The following is a 26,597-nucleotide window of genomic DNA, read 5'->3' as shown; positions in this document are numbered from 1 at the left end:
TAACCTTGCCAACTCGCTCCCAGAATGCTCCCCGATGGCTTCCTTCGCTAGCCGTTCGATGAGGGCGTGTGGGCCGGCGCTGTATCCACTTGGATCGAAACGGCTGGGTGTTGCTTTTTCCGGTGCGCGGGCGCGAGGCAGCCGCTCGTGCCGCGCCGCGTGCGCGCGAGAAACCCACGTCGCTGCACTGTGTATTCTTCTGTTACCTGTGCTGCTGCGCTGGACCGATGACGGGTAGACCTGTGTTGGTGCTGGCCCCGCTCCTCGGTTGAACTGGTTGCACGTCCCACGGTGTTTCTCTCGGGTCAAACGTGTCTGGGGCCGCCGCTCGCACGCACGCTGCTTGTCTCGTCCGCTGCGCCCGCGTCGTGCGTTTATGGGAGCAGCTGCGCAGGGCTCGGCCGGTGCATGTGTACCTGGCTTATGCACCAGCGTCTCTCCTATCGCGATGACAGGTGGGCCGGTCCTGCTACTGGTCCCGCTCGTCAGCTGCGCGGACTGCGTCAGGGTGGTTGGTTGTGCGGACTGCGCCGGGTTGGCTGGGGCATGTTCGCGTGGACCCCTGGCTGACTGATGCATCGTGTGCGCGTCCTGCGTGCCTCACCTCCGTCTGCGGTTGGAGAGAGGAGATGGACTGGAAAAATATCTCGCGAGCCCACCTCGCGCGTCTCCATCGACCTAGCCGCCTCCATGCTCGTGCATCCTCCCGCGTCAATGGCGCCCAAACCTCCTCATCTCGGATCCCGTGGGCCGAGGTGCGGGCATGGAGGCGAGCATCCCTGGCGGCCGCGGCGGCCTACAGGCAAAGGGTGACGGCGGCGGCGGCGCTCGATTAGATCCGCGGGAGAGAGAGAGGATGAGAGGGAGAGATAAGGAAGAAGATGAGAGAGAGAGAGAGAGAGAGAGAGAGAGAGAGAGAGAGGAAAGGGGAGAGGAAGGGCTTCTACGTCACCGCTCTCTGGATGCACGCCATCCACCCGCGCACGCTCGCCACCAACCTCGCCGGCTTCACCAGGTTCCTCCACGACCCCCGCGATGAGCGCAAGGACCAGGACGACGTCGCCGCGGCGGCCCCGGGGGCAAGAGCGGCAAGCGGCGTTGCGTCGACGGCCTTGCCGCCGCCGCGGCTGAGGCCGCCAAGGCCCGGCGCGAGAAGGAGGCGGAGCACGCGCAGGCCGTGCTCGCGCGCTACGACTCTGACGAGGCCTTCCGCAACCTCTACGACAGCGTCGCCGACCTCTTCGTCTGGCTGCTCAAGTCGGGCCTGGAGCACCTGCGCGCGGGCAACACGGCCAAGATCGTGTTCGCCGCCAAGTGCGCTCGTCGTACGCATGGGTCTCCTTTGCTCCATGGGTGCCGCTGGCTGAGGTTTGCCGTGCTCTTCTTCTCCTCTTCTTCCGCTCTGTTCTTTATTCTTTTTTTGGTCATCTACTATATTGATGCAGAACATTTGTTTTCTGTGCAAGAAGTGTGCCTTATCTAATCTGACAATCATCTTATTTGTTGTTCTAAATAATTGCTGCAGGATGGAGCAGCAGGCATAGAAGAAATCTACAACCAGTTTCTCTTGGCTGCGCCATCTTCCGCTGACAGTAACTCTACACAACAGCCTGCTAAGGTTGTTTCTTGCAAAAAAAAAAAACATAAGTCTTGCATCATTCATAAAAAAGTATATGGTCAATTTCCTTTATAAATGTTGTGCTTAAAAGTACCTTAGTTAAGTCCATCGACCGTGAGATCTTGCTCGCCGGCCTCATCTTTTTCTTCAGGTCGGTAGTACGTCGTTTCAATCCAGGGTTAAGATTCATCTCCCTTCAACTATAATTTGAACATTTAGCCTTTTTCCGCTCATTACAAGCGACTAGGGAGCACACGTGTGCTCCCTAGCATTCCCGAGCACACACTCAAATTTTTTTATCCTAATACTATGATAAAAAATCCACTCTAAAAAAAGAAAGATCTTGTCTCATGTGTAATTATTTTGTGTGTTCAATTTTTTAAAAAAGTCATAACTTTTGAATGGAGCATCAAAATTAAGATCCGTTTTCACCGTTAGATTCTGGGCGACGTGCTCTTCAAAACTAGATCCCATGTTGATATGTTTCGACGAATTTTTGTTCTTCGGGCAACTTTGGTTCACTATAAGGCAACTTTGGTACCACTGTAGGCAACTTTTGGTTAGGGTGTGTATCATGGTCACCTATCATCCGGATGTTCCTTTGAGTTGGCTATGATGACTGCCAAAATGCCTAGCATCACGTGTAAGTTGTCTACCATGACTACCTATCAACTTTGCTGCTATATGAAGCACTTGCTGCCAGGTTGCCTATGATGACTACGTATCAACTCAATGCTCTTATAAACTTGGCTATCATGATTCTCAAGTTTCATAGGGTCACCTATGAAGTTGTTTTTGATGATTATTTTTCTCAAGCAACTTTGTTGTCACAAATAGGCAACTTTCGGTTAGGCTATGTATCATGATCACCTATCATCCCGATGATTCTTTTGACTTGGCTACAATGACTATCAAATTGCCTAGCATGACATATAAGTTGCCTAGTGTCAACTATGAACTTGCTTTCGACTATCCTTTTTTTTCACAAGCAACTTTGGTGCCACGGAGAGGCAACTTTTGTATTACAGTAGGCAACTTTCAATTAGGTTGTGTATCATAGTCATCTATCATCCTAATGTTCTTTTGAGTTGGCTACGATGACTATCAAATTGCCTAGCATCACTTGTAAGTTGCCTACCATGACAACCTATCAACGTTGGTGCTACATGACCCATCTTGTTGCTTATCATGACTACCTATCAACTCAATGCTCTTATAAAGTTGGGTATCATGATCTCAAGTTGCTACGCATCACCTATGAAATTGCTTTTGACGAAAAACTTCTCAAGCAACTTTTGTGCCACGGAGAGGCAACTTTTGTATTACAGTAAGCAACTTTTGCTTAGGTTGTGTATCATGGTCATCTATCATCAAAATGTTCTTTTGAGTTGGATACGATGAATACCAAGTTGCCTACCATCACATGTAAGTTGCCTACCATGACTAGCTATCAACTTTGATACTACATAACGCACCTCGTTGCTAGGTTGCCTATGATGGCTACATATCAAATCAATGCTTTTATAAGTTGGCTATCCTGAACGTTAACTTGCCTAGCGCCACCTATGAAATTTCTTTTGCTGAACTTTTTTCTTGTCAGATAGACAACTTTGGCGGATGGGGAGGCAACTTTTGAAATAAGGTAAGCAACTTTCGGTTAGGTTATGTATCATGGTCACCTAACAACCCAATGTTCTTTTGAGTTGCCTAATATGACTAACAAGTTGTCTAGCATCACCTGTAAGTTGCCTACCATGACTACCTATCAACTTGGTGATACATGAAGCATTTTGTTGCAATGTTGCATATAGTGACTACCCTATCAACTCGGTGCTCCCAGCTATCATGACAGTCATGTTGACTAGCATTATATATTAAGTTGCCTTCGGCAAACTTTTTTTCGAGCGATTTTGATGCTAGGATGAACAATTTTGGTGCTACAAGAAGCAATTTTTTTGTCAAGTTGCCTATTATGACTATTATTAAACTAATGATTTTCTAATATGGCTATCATGACTCTCAAATGACTAACATCATTCTAAAGTTGCTTTTGATCAACATTTTTTTCAGAGGCAACTTTAATACCATGGGGGGGAGGGGGGAGGGGCAACTTTGGTGCTACGAGAAGCAACTTTGTGGTAGATTTCCTATCATGACTACATGTCTATCCAAACACTTCTATGTTGACTACCAGCATTGACAAGTTGCCTAATATCACATGTAAAGTTTCCTATGATGATTACCTATCAACCTAATGCTCCCCCCTAAGTTGGTAGCCATGACTGTCAAGTTGTGCAACACCATCTCCAAAGTTGCATAACATCATCTCTAAAGTTTCCTAGCATTACCTAAACCTTGGCAACAACATCAACTTTTCACAATATTGCAGGCAACTAATTGTCGATGGCAAGCAACTAATCAATCACAGCAGGCGACTAAAAAATTAGCAATGCTAGACAACTGAGCATTGACAGTGGGCAACTTCGTATTAATATAGGAACTTAAAGATAATGGTAGGTAACTGAGCATCAACTGGTAGAGATCTTACCCGCAGCGATGGCCAAACTGAGCATCAACAGGAAAAACTATCTCTAGTAAATGTTCGACAAGCTTTAGTCAGTAAAAAACACAATACACAACTTGCACACAAGTCTCTGGCAACTCACTCCAACGTCTCTCGCAAAACACGCCCACTATAGAAAAGATAGTAGTATCTCCAGGCAAGTACCTAGTAAACGTTGGGCATGTTTTGGTCGGTAAAAACACAACACGCAACTTGCTCTCGCATCTATAGCAACTTGCGCCTGCTTTTCTAGCAACACGCGCTGGCGTCTCCTGGGAAGTAAACAACATCTCATCTCCTGGAAAATGAGACATCAACAGTTCTGGTGTATCACACTGTAGAAACAAATAAAATAGCAGCGCGAACATCTACTACACATACAAAATCAAAACAACCATTCATAAATCAGATGCACGCGCAACATTGCAGCTCCAATTTCCCGTTACCACCAAACATCGCAAGATGGCACACAGGCAATATACACAAGAATTACACATATAAACGACAATACAGAGCTTTACATTGCCATCTATCACCTGTGCAGCAAAAACAAAACAAGGTACCAGTGCCGAAAGGCCAATCAGGCAAGCAGCAAGAAAAGATTCGAGCTGCAGCAAACAACATGACCTCTAATTTTTAACAGTTACCAATGGCAACCAGCGAAAAGGTCAAAAGTTCAGATTTGTAACAGTGACATGTTCCTGGCTCTAAGCAAGTCTAAATACAGGAAAGCAGGAGAGTTAGGACGCAAAACAACGGGTGTCTGGCCACACGACTCGTCCTGCATTTTGTTGCAATTGCATCGCAGGACGGCAGGAGGCCGAACTAAGCAGAATTGTTCCATTTTTACAGTATCTTCACTTACATGTACTTTAACGTGCCCACATGTACCTGACGATGCATATATAACTTCGCAAAACTTTGGCTGTGAACAAAAACCTTCCTGACGCCTATATATATCTGCACCTAGTACTACAAGTACTGAAGCAGAAGCAGAAGTTCAGGACACGATATCAGACGCTGCACTGCTTCAACCTTCTGGATTGGGTGTTTGGTTGCTAATCATCAAAAGGAAATGAGGTGCACATTCTAGCCGCCGCCGTCGGCCGTGCTGTCGCTGCCATGGCCAAGCACACGCTCACCTCCAAGCACAGGGGCCAATCGATTTTATTCTCTGTAAACAAGCATTTTTTGTTCGACCTGCCATGAGCAATTTGCTCGACCTGACATGGGCTCTCTACAACCACGAGACGTGGAACAACAGCAGCATAAGCGACATCAGGACTCACCAGTAGAGGGGCTCGTCGGACCGTCGGAGTCAGCCCGCCAGTTGGGAGTCGCCGGACCAGCGATTGGGTCAAAAAAGTCTCCACAAAGGGAGTCACGGGAGGACGAGCTTGGGCAGGAACAGGACGCACGGAGCCGACTGGATGTAGGCGCACGACGGCCGGTGCATGGTGGCCATCGGGTACATCCGGGACGACACAGACGACCCCGAATCCAGATCCGCATCACAATGAGGTCCATATCCGCCGGGTTCACCACCGGGGAGGAGGGCAGCCTCCGGGAGCAACGAGCTCCGTCCCTTGCCGGGGCAGCGGGAAGAGGCAGGCCCCTGAGCTTATCGACGGTTAGGGGTGGGGGCTACTTCAAGGCGGCGCTTGGGGGCGGGAAGGTAGTCTAATGGAGGCGTTGACCATGCCGGGAGTGGTGGTGTGCGACCGCAGCAGCGGGAGGTGGTGGTGGCATCTTGTCGGGGCGGCAGGAAGAGATGTTGGCCGCAGAGGCGCGGAGGTGGAGGTGGTGGCGACGGGGCGCGGGCCAAGGCGGCAGCGGGAGTGGGGGCCACCACGGAGAAAGGAGGAGGGATTTGTTGGGGAAATCTCTTTGTGTCAACCGGCTGATAACACAACTCACATAAACCGCCCGCTCCGCACGCCACGCGTCGTTGTGGGCCCTGCCCAACCTTATCTTCTTAGCGAAACAGGCGAGCCATCCGTTGATCCCTCGTCTCTAACCTCTCGATTCCTTCCACGGCTGATTTCCGCGCCTCCCCACCATGGACGTGTTGTTCCCAAGCTAATGCCTCAAACCGTGCGTGTCTCCTCCATGGACGTGTTGTCCCCAAGCCACTGCCCCAAGGCCATGCGTCTCTTCGCCATGGACGCGCTGTCCCCAAGCCACTGTCCCAAGCCAGTGCGTCTATCCACCATGGCCGTTTTGTGGTGTTGCGAAACAACACTGGCCGGTGGCAGCCAGTGCTCCGATAAAGCATTCAAGTGTTGTTAGTCGGATGGGGTGCGGCGCGCTGTGGACCGGCTGCGGTGCAACCTCGTCGACGCTGCTCTGCAGCTCCCGACACACGCGACAGGAGGCACCGGAGCTGCGATGCAACCTCGCCGGCGCTGCAATGCAACTCTCCCAACGCACGCGACAGGAGGCACTGGAGCTGCGATGCAGCTTCGCCGGCGCTTCGATGCAGCTCTCCCGATGCACGCGACATGAGGCACCGATGTTGTGATGCAACTCTCCCGATGCACGCGGCATGAGGCACCGATGCTGCGATGCAACCTCGTCGGCGCTGCTATGCAGCTCTCCCGACGCACTCGGCATGAGGCATCGGTCATCTTCGGTGGATCTCGTCGAGCTTGTTGAGCTAGACGACGCAAAAGCTTCAATGCAACGGGGATGTTTGCTGTGGCGGAGATGACTGGCTGATTTCGAAGGTCGTCAACAGGCAGCACTGCAAGACGGGATGACGAAGAGCGATGGAGGAGTGCTGCACTCAAGAGACGACGGAGTCAATTTCTGCTGGGTTGCGCTCGTGGTCCAACTGGCACATATCGGACGGCTGCGCATGGCCTCATCCAATGGCTCAGGAGGCGGTTTACGATTGTCTCACGTCAGCCGGATGACGCCTAGCAGTGGCCATTTGTTGGTGGACGCTGCGCATGGCCTCATCCAATGGCTCAGGAGGCGGTTTACGATTGTCTCACGTCAGCCGGATGACGCCTAGCAGTGGCCATTTGTTGGTGGACGGGGCGATCGTGCGAAGGGTTCGCGTCGTGGGTTCCGACAAAAATTCACCTGCGCGTCGTGATCTCGCACGCGAGGAGATCGGACGGCCAGCGAGGGTGTGTGCTCAAAACGTCAGCTGCACTTTTTAGCATTTGGGTAATTAACGGCATCTAAACACACCATACTCGCATCTGCTGGACTCTACTATACTCGCATCTGCTGTCCTCTCTCCGTTTTCTTTAGCTCTCTTCTATTGACTGTTTATTCATGCCTGTGTGCCAGCTTTGTACTTCTTGGATTAATTCCTCTATTGCAATAAAGTCTCTAGACATTTTTATTCTTCATATGTCTGCCCTGTGGGCTTGCTGTGTCTTCTTTCTATGTTTTACAAAGTAGAAATGGCCCTTTCTAATTTGATTCTTCATAATCCATTGATCACCCCTCTTGTTTCCTGCTCCTTGGGGGGGCTGGAGAAAAAAATGCCTCTTGCTTACACAACAAGATTCTTGGTACTGCTTATAGTGCCTCTTTGAGCTTCTTCTTCAATGTTCCCACGCGGGCCCAAATAATTGATGTCTTGCTTATTTATTGGTGCTCCTTCTGTTGGGCCTTTGGGCCCCTCCTCTCTTTTATTACAGATTTATTTTACATGGGGTTTACAGGGCTTTGTGTTTTTTGGGCTTATAATTCTTCATGGGCTTTTTGAAAGATGTGTCTTGGGTTTTGCTTCTTGGGCTTGCTCTTTGTGTTCTCTGGATTTTTTGTTTCCCAGCTAGGTTGCCTCCCCTTTTGTTTACGTCTTTTTCTTGTCATTCCTTTTCAAAAACTTGTTTCTTAGTCTTTCTTCTGAGGTTTCCTTTTGGGCTGCCTTCTCCTATCAGGAAAAAATGCTTTCCATGGGATTTGTAGGGTCTTGTGTTTTCTGGCCTGGTGATTCTTCCTGGGCTTTTGAAAGGATGTTTCTTGGATTTTGCTTCTTGGGCTTTCTCTCCGTCTTCTCTGTATTTTTGTGCTCCTCCTAAATATAATGTTTTCTCTTCATGCCTTTCCAAAAAAAATGATTATTGGGTCCTTCTTCTTAGGCAAAGCTTCTTTTCTACTACTCATATAAGCACGTGTGAATGCACATGTTTTAGATCTCATATGAAAGCAACTCGATTGTACACCAAAAGATAACTGTTGTGTTAATATAGCTTTCTCTCATGCCTTGCTTGATTGCGCAATTGTACAGTCAAATGCTTATCTCACATGAGGAAGAAAACTTACAGCTGCTGTGTTGATATAGCTTTCTCTCATGCCTTGCTCAACTGCACAATTGTACAATCAAATGCTTATCTCACATGAGGAAGAAAACTTAGTGTCGCATGTTACGGAGATACAAATATATAGATGGCCATAAAGAAATTCCATTCGAAGCTGTCTAACTGATTGAGTGAGCTGAAACCTGTCCGAGCCAATTTATTTACCTTTGGATATTAATATCTCATCTTGCTCCGATACCAAACTACTTGGTTTTCTAGGTGCACCAGGAGAAGTCTGATGATAAGGCTGAAGCTCTTTCATCTTCTATTGATGGAAAGAATGATAAGGATGACCAGGGGTAGATGACCAAAAAAAGGTGTCAATTCTTATACTGTCTGTCTACCTATGCGTTCTTTAAGCCTAGATAGACATAGCGATTGTTCATTTCTGACCACAATAATTTCTAAAAGGGAGCTGTGCTACTGGAAAGGGGGCTGGGACAGCAAAGAAATCAAGGCAGTTACTACTCTGCGCCATCTATGCAGAGATTAATTACCTATAGGTACAGCCCAGATCTGTTCCCATGTGTTGTTGCTGAATTCCTCTGCTAAGCATACTTTAACTTTGTGTTATATCATGTGTTTCACTGTAGGTCACCTATCCTATAATATTAGCTTCTACCCGACACATCTATGCTTAATTTGTGTTTAGTTAATGCCCACAGATTGTGATGTTCATATATGGGGATTTTTTGGGTCAATTTTGTTGCTTCAATATGTAGGTGCTACTGTCCATGTGTAATATATAATAGGTCAGACTGGTTTGCTAGCTTAATTTTTTAACTCGATGTTTTCATTTAGGGGTGTCCTCCTCTTCAGCTGCATCTTTTGTGCAGCTCCAAAATTCTATGTTTCAAAACACTTATTTCCATATTATTTTTAATTCATGAAAACTCTTTTCGGTGTGCTTGATCACTCCACTTCCATGTTTACCCTTGGAGAAAAGAATACCTTTATCCTGATAGGCATGGAAACACCGCTTCGCATTGAGTGCATCATCGCTAATCAGCTACTATCTATGGTCAGCGGACATGCTTGCTTATTCGTGTAACATATCATTACTCTATCTGCTTAGCCTTTCCAACTTTTAAGATTGATCAATTCTTTAGAAGTTCGGACAGATCTAGAAGTATTTGGTTTTGTTGGTCAAATCCATTGCCTGTCTGTCCTTATTTATTTTATTGTTCGAACAAGATATCAGATCACCTACATTCATTATTCTTGATTACAGTCTCATACTAAAGTAGTCTAAAATGGTCTGAATAGTTGTAGTAATTCATAAATATTTTCAGTGTAGTTCTTATTTGGTTTCTAGGCATAGAATTTACTTCAAAATTTTGATCTTTATTTGGTTAGTAAGGCTCTAGAATAAAACAGACCAATGATATATATACAAACAAACACAATAGGAGTTAACTGGTACCTAGCTTTTGAAACCTCTGATATATACAAAATATTATTTGAGTAGAACAGGAGAGATGCAATCTTATGGATATTTCCGCATTTGTAAGAAACTTTCCAGCTTGGCAAGAGGGCTTAACTAGCCATGTGTAGGACTCAGCCATGCTGCCTTCCAAATGATTAGTCATTGGTGTTTTCTTATGTTCCTGTTAGTCCAAGTGCATCAGATAAGTAGACTGTTATGTTGAAAAAAAGGAAAGAGACTACTATTTTGTTACTTACAGTATAGATATATGCGATAACATATTACCTTTATGCTCTCGATTTCAGTATACGCCTGCGAACAAGTAAGTCAGTAATATCAATGCCTAAGAATTACTTTGTTTGCCATTTTAATCGTTACATCAGAGAGCAATGGATATAGAAGAAATATGTAAACAGTTGTCCCTAAAAGAAATATGCAACAACTTATTCAGGTTACTTAATTAATAACGCCTCTATATCATTACATACACATACTGAATGTGCCTTTTGAGAGTGAGCTTCTGTCAGTACCTCACACTTATCTTATATGCCATTCCAACTATTTGTTGCAGTAGAGAGCAAGGGACATATAAGAAATCTCCAGGCAGCTTCGCTTAGATGCATCATCTTCTGCTAGGACCTAGGAGTCAGCTTGAAGAATGACCTTCTCAGGTTAATTCTTTATAGAGAACAGGTGCACTATAACTTTGGTTTAATCTGTCGATAATGCCCGTGAGTATATTTTTAGTGTATGTTTGACTACATTGTTTTAACTTATGTTGTTCCTATGCTTCAGGAGACTGCAACTGACATGCTGGATGGTGAATAACCAAATTTGTGGACAAAGACAGATAGTTCATCGCAAGGGGTGGTATTTAGGATATATATACACAAAAGAGGAAACTTTCTTTTGTACAGAACCAAATTATATGATGTAATTGACCACTATTTCTAAGAAATGTTCATCGTGTATTAAGTACATTTTATTGTGTCACTTTTTTTTGAGGGGTAGCTTTATTCATCAAACACCACAAAGTGTGCAATGGAGTTCATCAAACCTGGCTTTATTGTGTCACCTATGTTTACCTTCTTTTTTACCGTGTCGCCTATGTTTACCTTCTTTTTAGCGTAAGCTATTTGGACTTTCTAATTGCAGGCTCAGTTATTTGACCCACCGATGTTCTAATTTGTTGCATAATTACATTAAGCAACTATTTACATTTCATTCTTTGTTTGAATTTTTTTTAAACTTATGCCTCTGTGTTCCTGAATAACATAACAAATTATGCATGCTCAAGTATATATTTTGAAAGACAAGTCTATTCTTTTTTATAAAAGTAGTTACAATTTTTGTCCTATGTGATTGCTCAAGCGTATAGTTATTAACAAATGCAAATATTTTTGAAGTGTTCATGGTTTTAAATGGGCCTTTGCGCCATTTGGCACAATGGGTCATCCAGAGAGCGCGCCACTTGAAAGCCCTGCTCATGCATAGAGCTGCCTCCGCACATCTCGATTGTGGGGATTGATGAGGCAGAGGAAAGCATACCAGTATATTGTAATTTCAAAATTTAGAAAAACGAGAAAGATGCCCAAACGAATAACCCACGGATTTGTAGTTAACATTTAGCACTACATGTTGCCACTGGGTCATTCTGCCATTTAATGTTCTTATATAAAATTTTCTTTTCAAACTCAGATTTGTCAGCGCGATAACCATATTTTCAGCTAAAAAAAGCTTCCTTAACTGCCTACACATGTTATACAAATATGGTTTGTTTTTCACACTCAGATTTTTTGGGATGATAAACATATTGTCAATATAGCATGGTCTAACACATCAGTATTGAATATGTTTTTACAAAATGAAACTATTTTCATCGATAACATGTCTTTAGCGGGTCTCTGCGCCATTTGGCGCAACGGGTCAACTAGTAAGAGTAAAGTCCCAGAAAAAGTACGGCATTTCCTCAAATTACTCGCCTAATCAGATGCGACTTCATAAGGGGTGGTTCTGAGGCTGGGTGTCACGATGATAAAGAAACAAGACAAACAATCTGATTATTAAAAAAAACTAGTAGAATGCCCGTGCGTTGCTACGGGCTACAATGCATATAAATAAATCAAACAAATAATTAAGGCCGTCTTCAAGGTCGAAGCTCATTTTTCCCTCGTACGTCCGGGCTCGCCCCTACATTCAAACGGGCGTCCAGTAGGCTCCTCAAAATTCAACCGTTTGGACAGTCCGAGCTCCCCAAATCAAGCCCATATGTGGGGGAGAAATATGGTTGTCTGAACTATCCCTCGTGTTATCACCCACACACAATCCCAATACAAAAACCCCACCCCAGGACGCACCCTTCCGTTTTCCTGCGGAACCCTTACCTTCCTGCTCGATTTCATGCCATATTGGGGCATTTCTCACTGAAGTCTTCTCTAAAACCGGATGACGTCCACCTCACCTTGGCCACGGCGCCTTCTCTCCTTGCACCATACTTCCTCGTTGACCTAAAAGAGTGATAAGTATGTACGTATAACTCAAAGGAGTTGATAAAAAACTTAAATAAATGATGCTATCCGGCTGAAGCTCCGCGTCGATCGCAGGTTGGTCGTTGGATCTGGCTTGATCCAATAGACCACACGTCCTCCGCTGGTCCATGGGCCATGGGACCCGCACACCGGTTAACCCTGTTCCTCCTTATCTTCTTCCTCGATGTGGATCCCCTTGTATCCATTGTCTTTCTCATTATCATGGTTGAGGCCATCCCTTCAACATCGATATCCCCAAATCCCCCATGACTCCCTCTCATGAATAGGCCGACGACCTCCCTCATCCTTTCTCTATCACTCGCTAATCCCATGGCGCCCTCTCCTTTACCACGCCAGGGAACTCCCGCATGCATCTCCTGCAAATCCCCATGGCCCCCCTCAGGTGGAGGATAGTCACATGTGCTGCAAAAAGCCGTGGAAAAATTGCATTCGACTCCTTCGGAACCTGCGACCAGCACCTGTCGAAGCTGCAATGCGTGGAGGTGAGGTCCTGGCGAAACCGGTGAGATGTTGAAACAGGCCGTCGACAAGATTCAACCGCTGTTAAGTTTTGCTGGAACATGTGCTCATGTTTGTTGTGTAGGCAGACCACGTGACGTAGATGCTTGCGATGTTGATGCTACAGCCGATGACGTTATTTGCTGGAACCATTGGCGAGTTTTGCTAGGACCGATGCTTGATTTTGTTGCATAGGCAGACCCCGCAATGTGAATGCTATAACCAGCAAAGCAATTTGCTAGAATCAACGGCAAAATTTGCTAGACAGGCAATTTGGGAAACTGCGACAACATGAGGGTCCTCGGCGAGCCATCGGAGTCAAATGCCCCTCGGTGTGCCATGGTCGACATTGTTCCTTCCTCGAACCGGCTCTGCGGCTGATGGCAAGCTGCAACATGGTGACACCATGCTACAAGCTAGGAGAGATTGACGGCGACCACCAGGGACGGTTCAATGATGTCGACATGATGCTCCGAGGTAGCCGATGGTGTTGCAAGGGGACAGAGCTATGGTGCAAGGGAGTCCCGTCCCTCCACGAATCACCCATGGCGAGCTGCAACGAGGCTTCATGTAGGGGCGGAAGAAAAACTTAAATCGAATGGCTATTAGCGTCCAGATCAAACGGTAGTGCGTAAATCGGATGACCCGGCAACTGCAGCGCCGCAAATTTGGGCCAGTCGACCGATGCCTAGCTGCCACCAAACCTAAAGTTAGTAAATGTGTTGTCACATCTTGATTAAGCATTAACTAAGTTTCTGATATAAAAAGGTGAAAGTTTGTTCATCATTTTACCCAAATATAGTAGTATTTATAAAGTATCGTAACCCATTTCTTGGGATCGATTGTAGTCAATGGCCCATCCTGCTGCTCTACGCCTCTACTAATGAAGCCTTGTTTCTCAAAGTTCTAGGGAGTAGAAGCATTTCCATGTTTGCTTCCCTCTAGTGAAGGTGAAGGTAATGGCCTGTCGGTCAATATTCAAACACCTAAAGTTTTTCATGCCCACAAATACCCGATGATATTCTTATTTTCATACAACATCATTCACATTTTTGCACCTAGCAACCCTAGCAATGGGTCTCGGCAACAACGATGAAAATGGTGGGAGAATCAGGTATTTTATTCATCCTGTCTGACAGTCATGCAAACACACTGAAAGAATGATTCACCATTAGAATGGACCATAAATGTCATAAGCGCGAGGAAGAATAGGAAATGATGCTTGCACATACAAAAGGATTTAAAATTTAAACCAAATTTACACCATTTTCTAATTGTTGTCACATTTGAGACAAACCAAACTAATACTGAAAACACATATGATATTATTTTTTTAAACAACACATATGAAATTATGAACTGATTTAGACCTTTTTTTATAAGCAAAGGTAAAATAGAGTCATAGGCTATCATATTGTTGAACGAACACTTTCTGGAAATCAAAATGAAATGAAATAATCATACATTAGTCTCCGCGATTCTCACATAGACCATCTCATATATCCCAATTTCGTGTCAAATAATGAGATCATGGTCAAGATACATCTTCCTGATTACAGTGCAAAGTAATGCTATATCACAAATGGTTGTAAATCAATAGTAATTATGTATAAGCATGCATGAGATCAATACTCAGGTTCTAGTAGAAATTAGTGATAAAATAAATAAATAAAATATGTATACGCATGTAAGAAATTTAGAAGTGCATCTAAGCATAACATGTGCAGGTCACATACCAATAATATAGACATAGTTAGCGTCAGGGGAACCCACAAGATCTTTAACCAACAGAAAGAAAGCTACCCTCATCCTCAAGCCGGCTGTCATCCTATAACTAGCACTCCGTCATGAATATCAATGCTTCCTTTCATATCCTTCCCAGACCTTGCTCTTTCACATTTTCTTGTAATGATTCCTCCGAACAAATATCTAACCACACATGCTTTTGCCGGTACTGCTCGCATCATGTTCTCCTGGAATCCATTTATGTAGGCCAAAATGTTCCATTACCAAAAAAACTGGACACTGAAGATTTGCAATACCAGTGTCATATTAATTACTGACATTCATGTGGGAATGGAAGAAAATTCAAATTGCCTTTATTTTTTAGACAAGGGTAATTCAAATTACCTAAATAGTCCCAGTAGACACAGCGATCACAGTCCACGATGTAGTGTATATGTGTACTGGGCCTTTGGTGCACGACTGCGTCGGTTGGGGCCTCACATGCTACCCAGCACAGTCCTGCACTAACGAACTTTTGATGTTTCCCTCCTCCAAGGTTGTGAACATGAGTCCAAGTTTTTTGTTCTTCGACCACCAATCACATGTTGAGATCTGAATGGAAAAAGACAAGATGCCATATGAGAAATATCATGGCCACCAAAGTGTAGCGCTTATGAGTTCATGAAACAACTTTGGTGAAGAAAAAGAAGAAGAAGAATACTGCATATACATAAGAATACTGCTTATGAGTACATGAAGTAGCAAACATAATTCAAACAACTACAGTCATGCTTAGAATTAGGGAGCCAAGATGACTTCAAGAATAAAAGCAACAATTAACTCAACAATGCTCACATTAGTGGTGTTGTCCTGCATTATGGATGAGCTGCGGAAAGGGATAGGTGTTGCAAGCGCCATCTAGAGGCGGACGTAAGTGAAGGGCACCATGGCAGCAAAACATGGGCTGAGAGGACGAGCGCATGCCACTGCCTCATCGCTGATCTTAGGCATCCCTAATTTCTCCATTACACAACCAGGGATAAGTTATGTCAAATTACATATCACTATGGCCCTGAGCTGGTGTCACCATGGCTTGTGCAAATCAAGCGCTTACTTCTTTTGGATTGGAAAGACAACAAACTGAAGAATTAGTGCAGCATCACCCTGTAAATCAAACATGTTTCTTGTTTCTTCGTGCAACATCTGCTCTGCAAATCAAACATGTCAACAGTAGATAATCTATCAGGGTCGAGGCCCCTCATCATTGGTGGCATTGCCCCAGCCACAAAACTTCTCCAACAAAACAGCTCCATCTGACAGCAGCAATTGGGTTCACAAAACCAACATAAAAAAATTAGTTCTGAATTGATAAACTAAATGATAGCTAAAATTTATATCGGGTCATAGGAGAATTCACACAGTTTGGCAAATATACAGGCTATAGTACATACACAAAATAACAGCTCTAGGCATAATAAACTTGCAACTTAATTCTGTTGAACACCAAGAACAAGAAAGAAGCATACAACTGCATCCATTCACCATCGCGGGAAAGTATCTAGTGCTCCCAGGCTTGGGGTGCTCCCGGTGCTCCAAATGTCTGAAAAATATTTTTAAAATGTTCAAAAAAATCTGAAAAAAATGCAGTAGATCGACGGAACATCGATGTCTCTTGTCACAAAATTTCAAATCAAAATTCGAAACATTGCTCGAGATACAAAAATGACAAATTTTTGTACATAACATAAGTTGGGCTTTAGTTTTGGCCCATTATCACATTGATGTCAAATTTGTCATTTTTGTATATCGAGCAATGTTTCGAATTTTGATTTGAAATTTTGTGACAAGAGACATCAATGTTCCGTCGATGCGCTGCATTTTTTTAGAATTTTTTGAGCATTTTAAAAAATGTTTTTCACATCGGAGCACCGGGAGCACCCTAGGCCTGGGAGCACTAGATACTTTCCCTCACCATCGCATCCAGTTGTTCCCTTCAAACCTCCAAGAGTGATGGCGGCACCGGCATGACCACACCTGCACCAGTTCACCGAACCAATGAACCAAATCAATTGTTCACACTGTGCTGTGATGAACAAATCCTAAGACATCACATCAGTGTAGCAGTCCAAATAAAGCGGTACATTAGCTTTGAACAAATACTGACATAGATCGAGTTTCTAGCTCAGGGTTGTGTACGTGCACAAGTCTTACTTATTGCCTCACGTAGCGGTCTGCATCACCACTTGATCCCATTGACCGATTTACTACTGCCATGAACTGCTGCTGCTGATGAGTTTGATTTGGGCGACGACTGGCCAGCAAGTCGCATGGAAGAGAGATATAAGGGAGAGACAAAGCGTATATGCATGAGATAGATTACTTCACATCACGATGGTGGCGGACAGCCGGCCGACAGCAAGTTGATAAGGCATATAAAAATTAAGGCGCTCTAACCGGAACAGAGGAGAGTGGAGCGGTAATTACTAGATAGAAGAAGATGCACACACAAGGGGAGAGGAAGAGCGGCATGGCAAAGTAACCCACCGACGGCCGTGCCTCCAGTCTGCCTCCCCCGCGCCCCTCAGTTCGTCTCCACCGCACTCGCTCGAGGGCGCGGTCGCCCAGTCGCGCCGCTGTCTTGCTTCGACGCCGCCGCACGTCATTCCTAGAGAGAGACCAAGATGGGAGAGATGAGTAGGCTCAGGTAGAGAGGGAAAAATATGTACCTCACGTCCTCACGCCCGTCTTGCACCATCATCCTAAGCCCAATGCCGATGCTGCCCTGAGCGCCGCTGTTTCATCTATCTAGCCGCCACAAGAGAAAAACGACATGGGAAGGGCTCATAGGGTTTGGCTGTCGTGGGTGAGAAGGATATGATCTGGGCCGGATTGGATCGTCCGTGGCCATAAAAGGAAGATTAATAAAGTGTCTAAAAAAAGGAAGATTACAAACGCAGGAAGGCAGGGAATCGGTCTGCCAACAAAATTGATCGACCGGGTGGACTTCGAAAGGGAGAAAAAAAAACATGTGGGATCGATGGGTGGGGATGTCGAACGAACGAACAAACCAACGACGTACGGACTGCTCCTTTAGGAGTAAAGAAAAATAAGACAAACAAACAAAACAACAAAATCATTCAGTTATCTATATCTATATACCAATATAAAAAGATCCAAACATGCAAATCCAATTAATCTCGATCATTAAATTATGTCAATCCAACGACCGAGATTACTTCAATGTCGAGCGCTCAACACTTTAGCGTGTACTTAATTTCATGCCAATATAGTGCTAATCATATAATAATACGTAAATAATATCCTACTTAACATCCACATACACTTAATATATTTCCAAATTAACATGCATTGGACGTACACATTGACTAGTCGAAAGAGTCACATATAAGATGATGTCATATTAGGGCATGTACAATGGTTGATAAGACAACATTATCTTAAGTCTTGCATGTAATTTAGAGATGACAAAAAATAATATCTACAATAGATTATTTCTTAGCCTTATCTTCAATAACTAGCTATTCCTAAAACAATGTCTACAATATATTATGCTAAGAGATCATAAGAGAAGACAAGCCTTTTCTAAGAGCATGTACAATGATGCTATCTTAGGTGTGCCACGTATGATAAATGATGAGATGGAGGAGAAAGAAATCATACGAGAAGGCTTGTCTTATCTTATTTAAGAAAAGACAAGAGATGATCTCTTAGCACAATTTGTCTCACTATAATTTTAGAAACAACTAATTATTAAAGATAAGGCTAAAAGATGACTCATTGTAGACATATTTTTTTTGTCATTTGTAATTTACATACAAAATTTAAGATAAAACTATCTTATCAACCATTGTACGTGGCCTTAGTTATCTAGACGAAACATAGTCAGATAAAAAGGATTAGTAGAACGAACGAGGAGAGGCCTTGTTGATTCGAAATCGACCATCCAAATCCGAGCCGTAATCCTTCGCATTTCCTGGAGCGCTATCTTCATCTGTCCGCGTCGCGCGGGAGGTAGGATTCTTGCGCTGTCCGGGGGTTGACAGGGATCGGTGGCGGTTCTTGATTTGGATTCGCTTCGTTTTAGATTTGTTCAGATGACGGGGGCGGCGGACAAGGCCGAGCTAGGGTTCGAGGAGGATGATGATATGGCGGCCGGCACGCCGCCGCCGGCCAGGAAGATGCAGTCGCTCGACTTCGAGCACATCGGCTCGCTCGCGGCGGTGGCGGAGTCGCTCTCGCCCCGGAGCAAGTGGCGGATGGCGCTCAGGAGCATACGCATCGTCATCTTCCAGGCCAAGATCAATGTGCTCCTGCCCTTCGGGCCCCTCGCCATCACGCTTCACTACCTCTCCGGGAACCACGTAAGGAACAATGCCCACAATGATCACCCATCTAAACTGGGTACTCTGCATTATTCATCAGAGTTGATGCAGTATGATTTACTCTTTCTGCTTTGTTAGCTACTTTCATTTATACTACTGTACTACTTTTGAATCTATAATAGGGGCGCATGCTTTCATTTTTTCTGCTGCATTCTTCGTCACGTTTACTTGCAACAGCAAGACTGACCTGATAATGCTTTCCATTTCTGGGATTGCTTCCTTCAAATGCTTCACAGCAAGGATGGGTTTTCCTTTTCAGCTTAGTTGGTATCACGCCCTTGGCCGAGAGATTGGGATATGCAACTGAGTAAGTGCCTAGCAGATTTTGTCTAATCTAGCTTCTGTATGTTATATAACTTACTGTATATTACAACGGATGAGTAGGGCATTTTGGAGGACGGGCTCCATGGAGCCTGTTATTGAAAAACAAAATCAAAATTCAAAATTTTCAGTTTCAAAAAATTATGAACAAAAATATACATGTAAACAAAGATGTAATGTATACGTGTGTAAAATTTCACGGTGAAATACCATGAATTGTGAGCCGCACAAAAGACAACAAAATCGTGGACTTTGAGAATGAATAGTGCATGTGCTAAACAGCCACACATTTGTTTTTTTTGTGTAGCTCTCATTTTAACGTATTTCAACATGAAATTTTACACACATGTATATTATGTCTTTGGGTATATGCGTATTTTTCAGAATGTTTTGAAACATAGAAGTTCCGCCCACATGGAGCTCGAGCTCCATTTAGCATTTTCAATAACAGATGCCTTGTCTTGTGCAGGCAACTTGCTTGCTACACTGGCCCAACAAGTATGTGTCTTCATTCCATATTATCTTAGCTTCCTAATTCAAATCTTGACTTCAGCAATCGGTAAAGACTCTTCCTTTTTGAAACTGCAGTTGGGGGGCTTCTAAATGCTACTTTTGGAAATGCGACAGAGATGATTATCTCGATATATGCACTGAAAAACGGAATGATTCGTGTCGTACAGCAGTCACTACTAGGCTCTATATTATCAAACATGCTGTTAGTTCTTGGGTGTGCTTTCTTTGCTGGTGGGCTTGCTCATCCTAATAGAGATCAGGTCTTCAATAAGGTAAGAATAGAAAGGTGGTTATTTTCATTATTATCCACACATTTTATCTCTATTAACTTGCATTTTTCTATGTAGGCATCAGCTGTTGTGAACTCTGGGTTGTTGTTGATGGCTGTCTTGGGTCTAATGTTTCCAGCGGTGCTTCACTTTACACATTCTGAAGCGCACTATGGAAAATCCGAAGTTTCTCTTTCAAGGTTTAGTAGCTGCATAATGCTTGTGGCTTATGCTAGCTATCTATTTTTTCAACTCAAGAGCCAGCGCAGTCTGTACAGCCCAATTGGCGAAGTAAGTAGTTGAAAGCTAATTTATGCAAACACTTTTTTTAGATAAGGGGAACTAGTTTATGCAAACACTGAAAACTGTAAAGTGAGATATGGATGCATAAGGTTTTACTCTGAGGGGCACATATCATTTTAATGATGTATCATAGTTATTATAGTCATCCGTGTAAAATTGTGTCTTCTGCATTGGGTAGTGTAAGTAAGTGATCAAGCTGCACAGTATGCATGTAATATATGTCGAGGGATTTTCGTGGGTCCTAACAGTGGTACTAGAGCTAGTACATCGAATTTGTAGTCGAGGGGACGTCATGTCAGGATATCAGATTATCAGTAGATCTAAAACACAAGTAAAGGGGGACAAATAATTTACCCAGATTTAGGACCCCAAGGTGAAAGCCGTACTACCCAACTTGCTCTTTTCTTTATATATCGAGGATATGGAGCATTACAATGTCAGGGGGTACCCCTCGAGTCATGGAAACTCAGCGAGTTGTGAGGATAGTGCATGAGATTTTGGATTGCTTCATCATGTTCCCGCCAAGCCGACAAGTTGAACACTCCACTCACAGTTTCTTCTTCAGAGAGACGCTCCTGATTCTGCTCTACTTGTATACATGTTCTCTCTTGAACGATCCTCTTCCCTATGATCTTGTGTATCGCCTTCTGGCAACATAAGTTTTGCTTCACCCTTTGGTTGTCCAGACCGTTGATGAAGTTCTAGGGTGGATACCCTGATCTGTCTCATGCATTGCAGTTGGTAGCGACCTCTTTCACCATGAATCTCTCATGATTCTCCTCCTTGGCTGAATTCGTCGGGCGTTTGGGGTCGGAGGACTTGAATTATGACGCCTTCTCCTGTGCATTTGGACTTCCCTTGGTCGAAAAAGAAGTAGGGGCGTTCTTGCTGAGTAAGCCCCCGAGCCTTTCTCCGGTGACCCTTGGCTATTTGTCCTTGCCCTAGATGGTTCGTCGTCCGACGATGATGATGAAATGATGTCATATATTTGATCTGATTTCGTGGCAACGACATGGTCGGCACCAGTTGTTAAGAGATTTTCGCTGGGTCCTAACATCGGCACTGGAGCAAGTACGTGGACTTTGTAGTTGAGGAGACCTAACTGTTAGGATACAGTAGATCTAGAACGCAAGTAAAGGGGACACCATGATTTACCCAGGTTCATCCCCCATGGTGGGTAAACGCCTTACTTCCTACCTTGCTCTTTTCTTTATATATCGAGGATATCGAGGATTACAACGTCGGGGGATGCTTGTCGAGTTATGGAGATTTCGACGATAAGCGCCGAAATCGTTATGCATGGAGTAGTATGCTAAAACTAGTTAGAAAGGAGTGGACCCCCTTCTATGTGGCCCCTATTTATAGCTCTGACATTATCGGCGTAAGTGAAATTACGTACATGTCTCCCATCGCCGCTCAAATGGGCTCTGCAAAGCCCAAAGTGTCGGCGTTCTAGGAACCAGGGTACCCAGACTTGCATGCTTGCGGCCCATGGCGTGGCTCCGTCTACGGCCTAATACGACCCATCTACAGCACCTTCAAGACAAGACCCTTGCGAGGGGCCAAGCCGCGCGAGGCGGATGACATGAAGACCTCCGGAGGGAGCGGCCTTCCCTGGCTGCCTCCTGAGGAGCGGGGATTTCTATGCAGGTGCCCACCTCATGAGGTTGAGGTGACACAAGCCATGACGACCAAGGCCAGGCGGGCGCCAGCGGGCGCAGAGGAGCAGATTTCCTCTTTGGTGCTAAGGAGGCAAGCGCAGGCGCGGGGTCCCGAGGAATCAACCAAAGGTTTCCATTCCCGTCCAACGAGACCAAGACCGCCAGGACGACAGGACAGATGTCATCGTCGAGCCCACCGCAGCGTCACGGCTAGAAGCTTTGCAGGCGAAGACCACCTTTCGTCAGGATAAGATGTACTACTTGTCTCCTTTCAAATTGGCCACTGCGGGATCCCTTCCTGCCTACGTTTTGGAGGAAGAGGACCAAGGCCACTATAAATATATGTTAGCCACCACCGTAGAAGGAGAGCTCTCTCCAGATTAGATCCACACCTCACCAGCTCACACCCACCAGAGCAGACCTCGTGAGGTTGTTCTTCCCTTGTACTAGTTCATACTCAGCCCCTCGTGAGGCTAATCCACCTCAAAGCAGGAGTAGGGTCTTACACCGCAAGGTGGCCCGAACCTAGGTAAACCGCCGTGTCCATCTTCTTGTTCATCGAGCTAGGTCGTGGGGGTGACGAACTGGTTGGATGAAGAGGTTGAGTTCTTTGCACACGCCCCAGAGTTTGAACCTTTCTTGGGTCTGCAGAGCCCTGAATCTGACATTTGGCGCCAGGTAGGGGCGTGTGAAAGCCGCTCTTTCGTCGTTTGCTCCGCCGCCGTTTCGTCGTTCCCATGGCCGACGCCTGCCGTGCCCGTGCCGAGCGCCGGGCCGCTCGTGTCGCTCAGACGACACATGTGGGCAACGACGTGCCCCGCCGCTTTGCCTCCCCGGTGGCCAACGCTGCCACCGACCCTGCTGCCCACGAGCAGCAGGACTCGTCGCCGTGACTCCATCACCCACTCCAGCCACGACGTCGTCTTCTCATGCTCGTCGCGGGCCGGCGAACGCGCAGGCTGTGCTGCTCATGGCGCGCGAGCTTCTGCGCTATCGCCAGGCCAACGACTGGCTATCCCGCATCGCCGAGCTCGTCAGCACCTCTGGCGAGGCCCCTGCACCGCCCCGTTCGCCCCGTCCTCCTTCGTCTCTGGCGGGCGACGTGGCTCACGGCGCGCCTCCTCCTCTGCGCGGCGTGGACCCCAAGCCGAGGAGCGAGGCACCCCAGCGTGACCCGCCACGCAGGGGCGCCAGCACGTGACGAAGAAAGCTGCTAGGTGGTGCAGCGGCCCCAAGGAGAAGCGCGTGCGCTTCCAGCTCCACCACGTCAAGACCGTGTGCCGCCAGAGGCGGCGGCGCGCGGGCGTCAAGATCAGGCTCCTCCTCAGCGGCTGGCTCCCATCATCCATGAATGCGGCGGGCTGCCGTGCATTCACTCGGGAGCTGCGCCGCTTCGTCTGGCCCGGCAAGTTCAAGCCGGATCTGCCTCTGCGCTACGACGACACTCCTGACCCGCTGAGTTCCTCCAGCTCTATGAGCCGAGCATCAAGGTGGCAAATGGCAACGAGAGTCATGGGGAACTGGTTTCCCATGGCCCTCAAGGATGGCGCGCGTTCTTGGCCCGTGAACCTTCCGGTGGGGTCGATCTCCTCCTGGGACGAGCTGCGCGAATGCTTCATCGCCAACTTCCAGGGCACTCACGACCGCGCCCCTGCTGTGGGCGACTTGCGGCGCATCAGGCAGCAGTCAGGAGTAACCTTGCACAAATACATACAACGCTTCACCAACGTTCACCTCAAGATCCCAAAGATGTTGGACGAGGCCATCATTTCGGCGTTCATTGATGGTGTCCGGGACGTCAAGATGAAGGAAGAGCTCGCCATACACGAAGATCTGTGTTCGGCTCTGGAGATGTTCAACATGACAACCAAGTGTGTGAGGGCAGAGGAAGGTCGCCTCTCCCTCCTGGAGCTCTCGAAGGCCGATCCTCAAGACAAGAAGGCCAAGGCAAGGACGTGAAGCGCAAGGGCCCTGCTGTGCTCGCGGCCGAGCCTGAGATGAAGCGTGGCTGTGACCACGCCGAGTCCTCCAAAGGCAGCCGCCCGTTTTGCGTCTTCCACAACGTCCACAGCCACAACACCAACGACTGGCAGGAGCTTAGGGCAATCCGCGACGGGCGCATCGGCCGCCGTCCCGAGCGCAACGACCGTGGCTATGGCCGCGGAGGAGGCCGCGGTGGAGGCCGCTGGGACAACCGCGACCCCTTTCAAGACTGGCGTGATCAACCTCGTGAGGACCGCTGGCAGGGCCAGCCTTGCGACGGCCCCTGGCGTGACCAGCCCCGCGAGGACCGTCCTTAGGGCAACACCGGCCTTCCTCCGCTGCCACCGCGGGCAAGGAGGAACGACGACCATCGCCAAGACGATGGGGCTGGGGGCTTTCAGGAACCTCGCACCATTGCCTGCATCTTGGGTGGCGCTCAGGCCCTCGCCTCTCATCGCATCTTCAAGCAGTTCGCTCGTGAGGTGAACGCGGCCCTCCCCAAGCTCGTGGCGTCGCGTCCCATCAGGTGGTCCAAGTACTCCATCACCTTCTGTTTGACACGAGAAATAATAAAAAATAACTTGGGTTATTATATTATTATCTCTCTACACTCCAGGGGAAACAAAATATTGCGTGCGTGCTAGTGTACTAAGTACACAAATAGACATAGGGAAACATGCACTTTATTAATCCCTCATCGGAGAAACAAAGTTACAAGTTCCCTTTACATATGCGTTTCGTGGTCTACTAGCGCGGCCTGCCTGACTATAGCGATTGCGGTCTATCGGTTCCCGAGGCCTCGGAAGGCTCCCGGTTAATTACTCCCATGGGTTGCTTCGCGAGATACCTCTGATTAAGCCGTGTGGTCGTCTTCGTCGTCTTCGCTTCGCGTTCCATGCATTATGATGGTGGTGTGTGTGGTGTGGGCAGCGGCAAAGCCCGTGACCTCGTCGGTACACGTGCCGCTCAAAACATGGCTTTGTGCTAGCCATGTTCGCCCTTGCCGTCGCGCCTCGTCGGTCTTGACAGCGTTGATGTAGTCGATGTTGAAGTTGCATGGGTCCTGCTTTGCTCAGACTTCTCGACGATGTAGCGGCTTGGTCAGGGTATGCAAGGGGTTTGCCTCGCGGGAGTATTCTTATGGAGACTGGCGTGGGTGTAAAACCAATGCTCGCTCGTAACGGCAATGCCGGTGTGGTTGGCACCTCGTCTCGGCTGAATGCCGAGTTTACGGCGGTCCGTCAAGACAAAGGACGCCGCCTCATGGGGCCATCGAAACTTAGTGTTGGTGAAGCCATGTCGCCTTGTCGCCATCTCGCCTCGTCTTCATGGGCTTTGGGCCACGGAAATCGCCGTTGTCGCCATCTTCTTCGCATCGCGGGCTCCGTTTTGCGGGTAGCGCCGAGGCCGTGTGTCATCTTTATGGCTCCGGGTTGCGGGCTCCATCTCGACGAGGTAGACATTGGTGGTGACGTCCTGTGAGCTCCATGCCTTCGTCCTCTGCGGCACCAGCTTGATGATATTGATGACGGATGTCATCCTGGCGAGCTCCACGTCCTTGTTGTCCTCCGCGACACATGGCAGCATCCTTGCGAGCTCCACGCCAGGATCCTCCGTGGTACCGGGTTGATGATGTTGGCGATGTGCATCGTCTTGGTGAGCTCCGCGCCGCCATTCACCGCGGCACGACGGCGGCGTCCTTGCAAGCTCCATGCCTCCGTCCATGGCACCGGCCTGGTGATGTTGGCGTTGGTGTCGTCTTGGCGAGCTCCGCGCCGCTATCCACCGTGGCACAGCGGCGGCATCGTTGCAAGCCCCCACGCCTTTGACCTCGATGGCGCCGGCTGGATGAAGAAGACGACGGGCATCGTCCTAGCGAGTTCCGTCTCGCCATCCTCCGCGGCACGCGGCGGCCGACATCCCTGCGAGCTCCACGCCTCCGGGCTCCATCTTAACGAAGTAGACGTCGGCGGCATCCCCAACGGGCTCGACGCCTATGGGGTCCAGCTTGATGATGTTGACGTTGGTGGCGTCCTCCTTGCGAGCTCCACGCCACGATCCTCGTGGTACCGGGTTGATGATGTTGGCGATGTGCGTTGTCTTGGTGAGCTCCGTGCCGCTATCCATCGCGGCACAGCAGTGGCATCCTCGCGAACCTCCATGCCTTCGTCCTCCATGGCGCCGGCTTGATGAAGTTGACACTGACGTCGTCTTGGCAAACTCCGCGCCACGATCCACCGCGGCACGGCGGCCGCATCCGCGCGAGCCTCCGTACCTTCGTCCTCCATTACGCCAGCCTGATGAAGAAAAACGAGGGCGTCGTCCTAGCGAGCTCCATGTCGCCATCCACGGCGGCATCCTCGCGAACCTCCCGCCTCCGGGGCTCCAGCTTGACGAAGTAGACGTCATCGGCCTCATCACCAAGGGAGGCCACCACTAGGAGTCC

The 26,597-nt window shown here is 47.3% G+C and overlaps 1 protein-coding gene and 2 long non-coding RNA genes across 20 annotated transcripts in view; 2 read left to right on the top strand and 1 right to left on the bottom strand.

The window, feature by feature from the left end:
* Positions 1-295: 295 nt before the first annotated feature.
* Positions 296-11,000, top strand: LOC123086048 (uncharacterized). Of its 14 annotated transcripts, XR_006440327.1 has the most exons (9): positions 296-1,368; positions 1,526-1,618; positions 3,219-3,260; positions 3,689-3,756; positions 8,485-8,631; positions 8,720-8,817; positions 8,912-9,003; positions 10,498-10,619; positions 10,722-11,000. It is a non-coding gene; the product is annotated as an uncharacterized lncRNA (long non-coding RNA). The 14 variants fall into 14 exon arrangements; XR_006440330.1 differs by lacking the exon at positions 3,689-3,756 and having other exon boundaries at positions 299-1,368; positions 3,223-3,260; XR_006440321.1 differs by having other exon boundaries at positions 300-1,368; positions 3,223-3,260; positions 8,485-8,817.
* Positions 11,001-14,548: 3,548 nt separating this feature from the next.
* LOC123086046 (uncharacterized) lies at positions 14,549-16,402 on the bottom strand. 2 transcript variants are annotated; one of them, XR_006440315.1, is made up of 4 exons: positions 15,813-16,402; positions 15,554-15,718; positions 15,104-15,310; positions 14,549-14,998 (listed from the first exon to the last, which is right to left on the bottom strand). It is a non-coding gene; the product is annotated as an uncharacterized lncRNA (long non-coding RNA). The 2 variants fall into 2 exon arrangements; XR_006440314.1 differs by having other exon boundaries at positions 15,554-15,711; positions 15,813-16,401.
* A 2,169-nt stretch (positions 16,403-18,571) lies between these two features.
* Positions 18,572-26,597, top strand: part of LOC123086045 (vacuolar cation/proton exchanger 2) — a 39,372-nt gene continuing 31,346 nt past the window's right edge. For 3 of the 4 annotated variants that reach the window (XM_044507741.1, XM_044507740.1, XM_044507738.1), the window contains exons 1-6: positions 18,572-18,730; positions 18,804-19,080; positions 19,338-19,408; positions 19,892-19,920; positions 20,011-20,207; positions 20,283-20,495. In XM_044507741.1, coding sequence (XP_044363676.1) covers positions 18,814-19,080; positions 19,338-19,408; positions 19,892-19,920; positions 20,011-20,207; positions 20,283-20,495 — 777 coding nt within the window. In that variant the 5' untranslated portion in view covers positions 18,572-18,730; positions 18,804-18,813. The remainder of the gene's footprint in view (positions 18,731-18,803; positions 19,081-19,337; positions 19,409-19,891; positions 19,921-20,010; positions 20,208-20,282; positions 20,496-26,597) is intronic. The other variant, XM_044507739.1, reaches the window with a different exon arrangement.

The sequence above is a fragment of the Triticum aestivum genome, chromosome 4A (genome assembly GCF_018294505.1).
Source record: "Triticum aestivum cultivar Chinese Spring chromosome 4A, IWGSC CS RefSeq v2.1, whole genome shotgun sequence".
Taxonomy (NCBI): Eukaryota; Viridiplantae; Streptophyta; class Magnoliopsida; order Poales; family Poaceae; genus Triticum; species Triticum aestivum.
The sequence above is the reverse complement of the archived record's forward strand: the minus strand, read 5'-3'. Positions and strand labels throughout refer to the sequence as shown.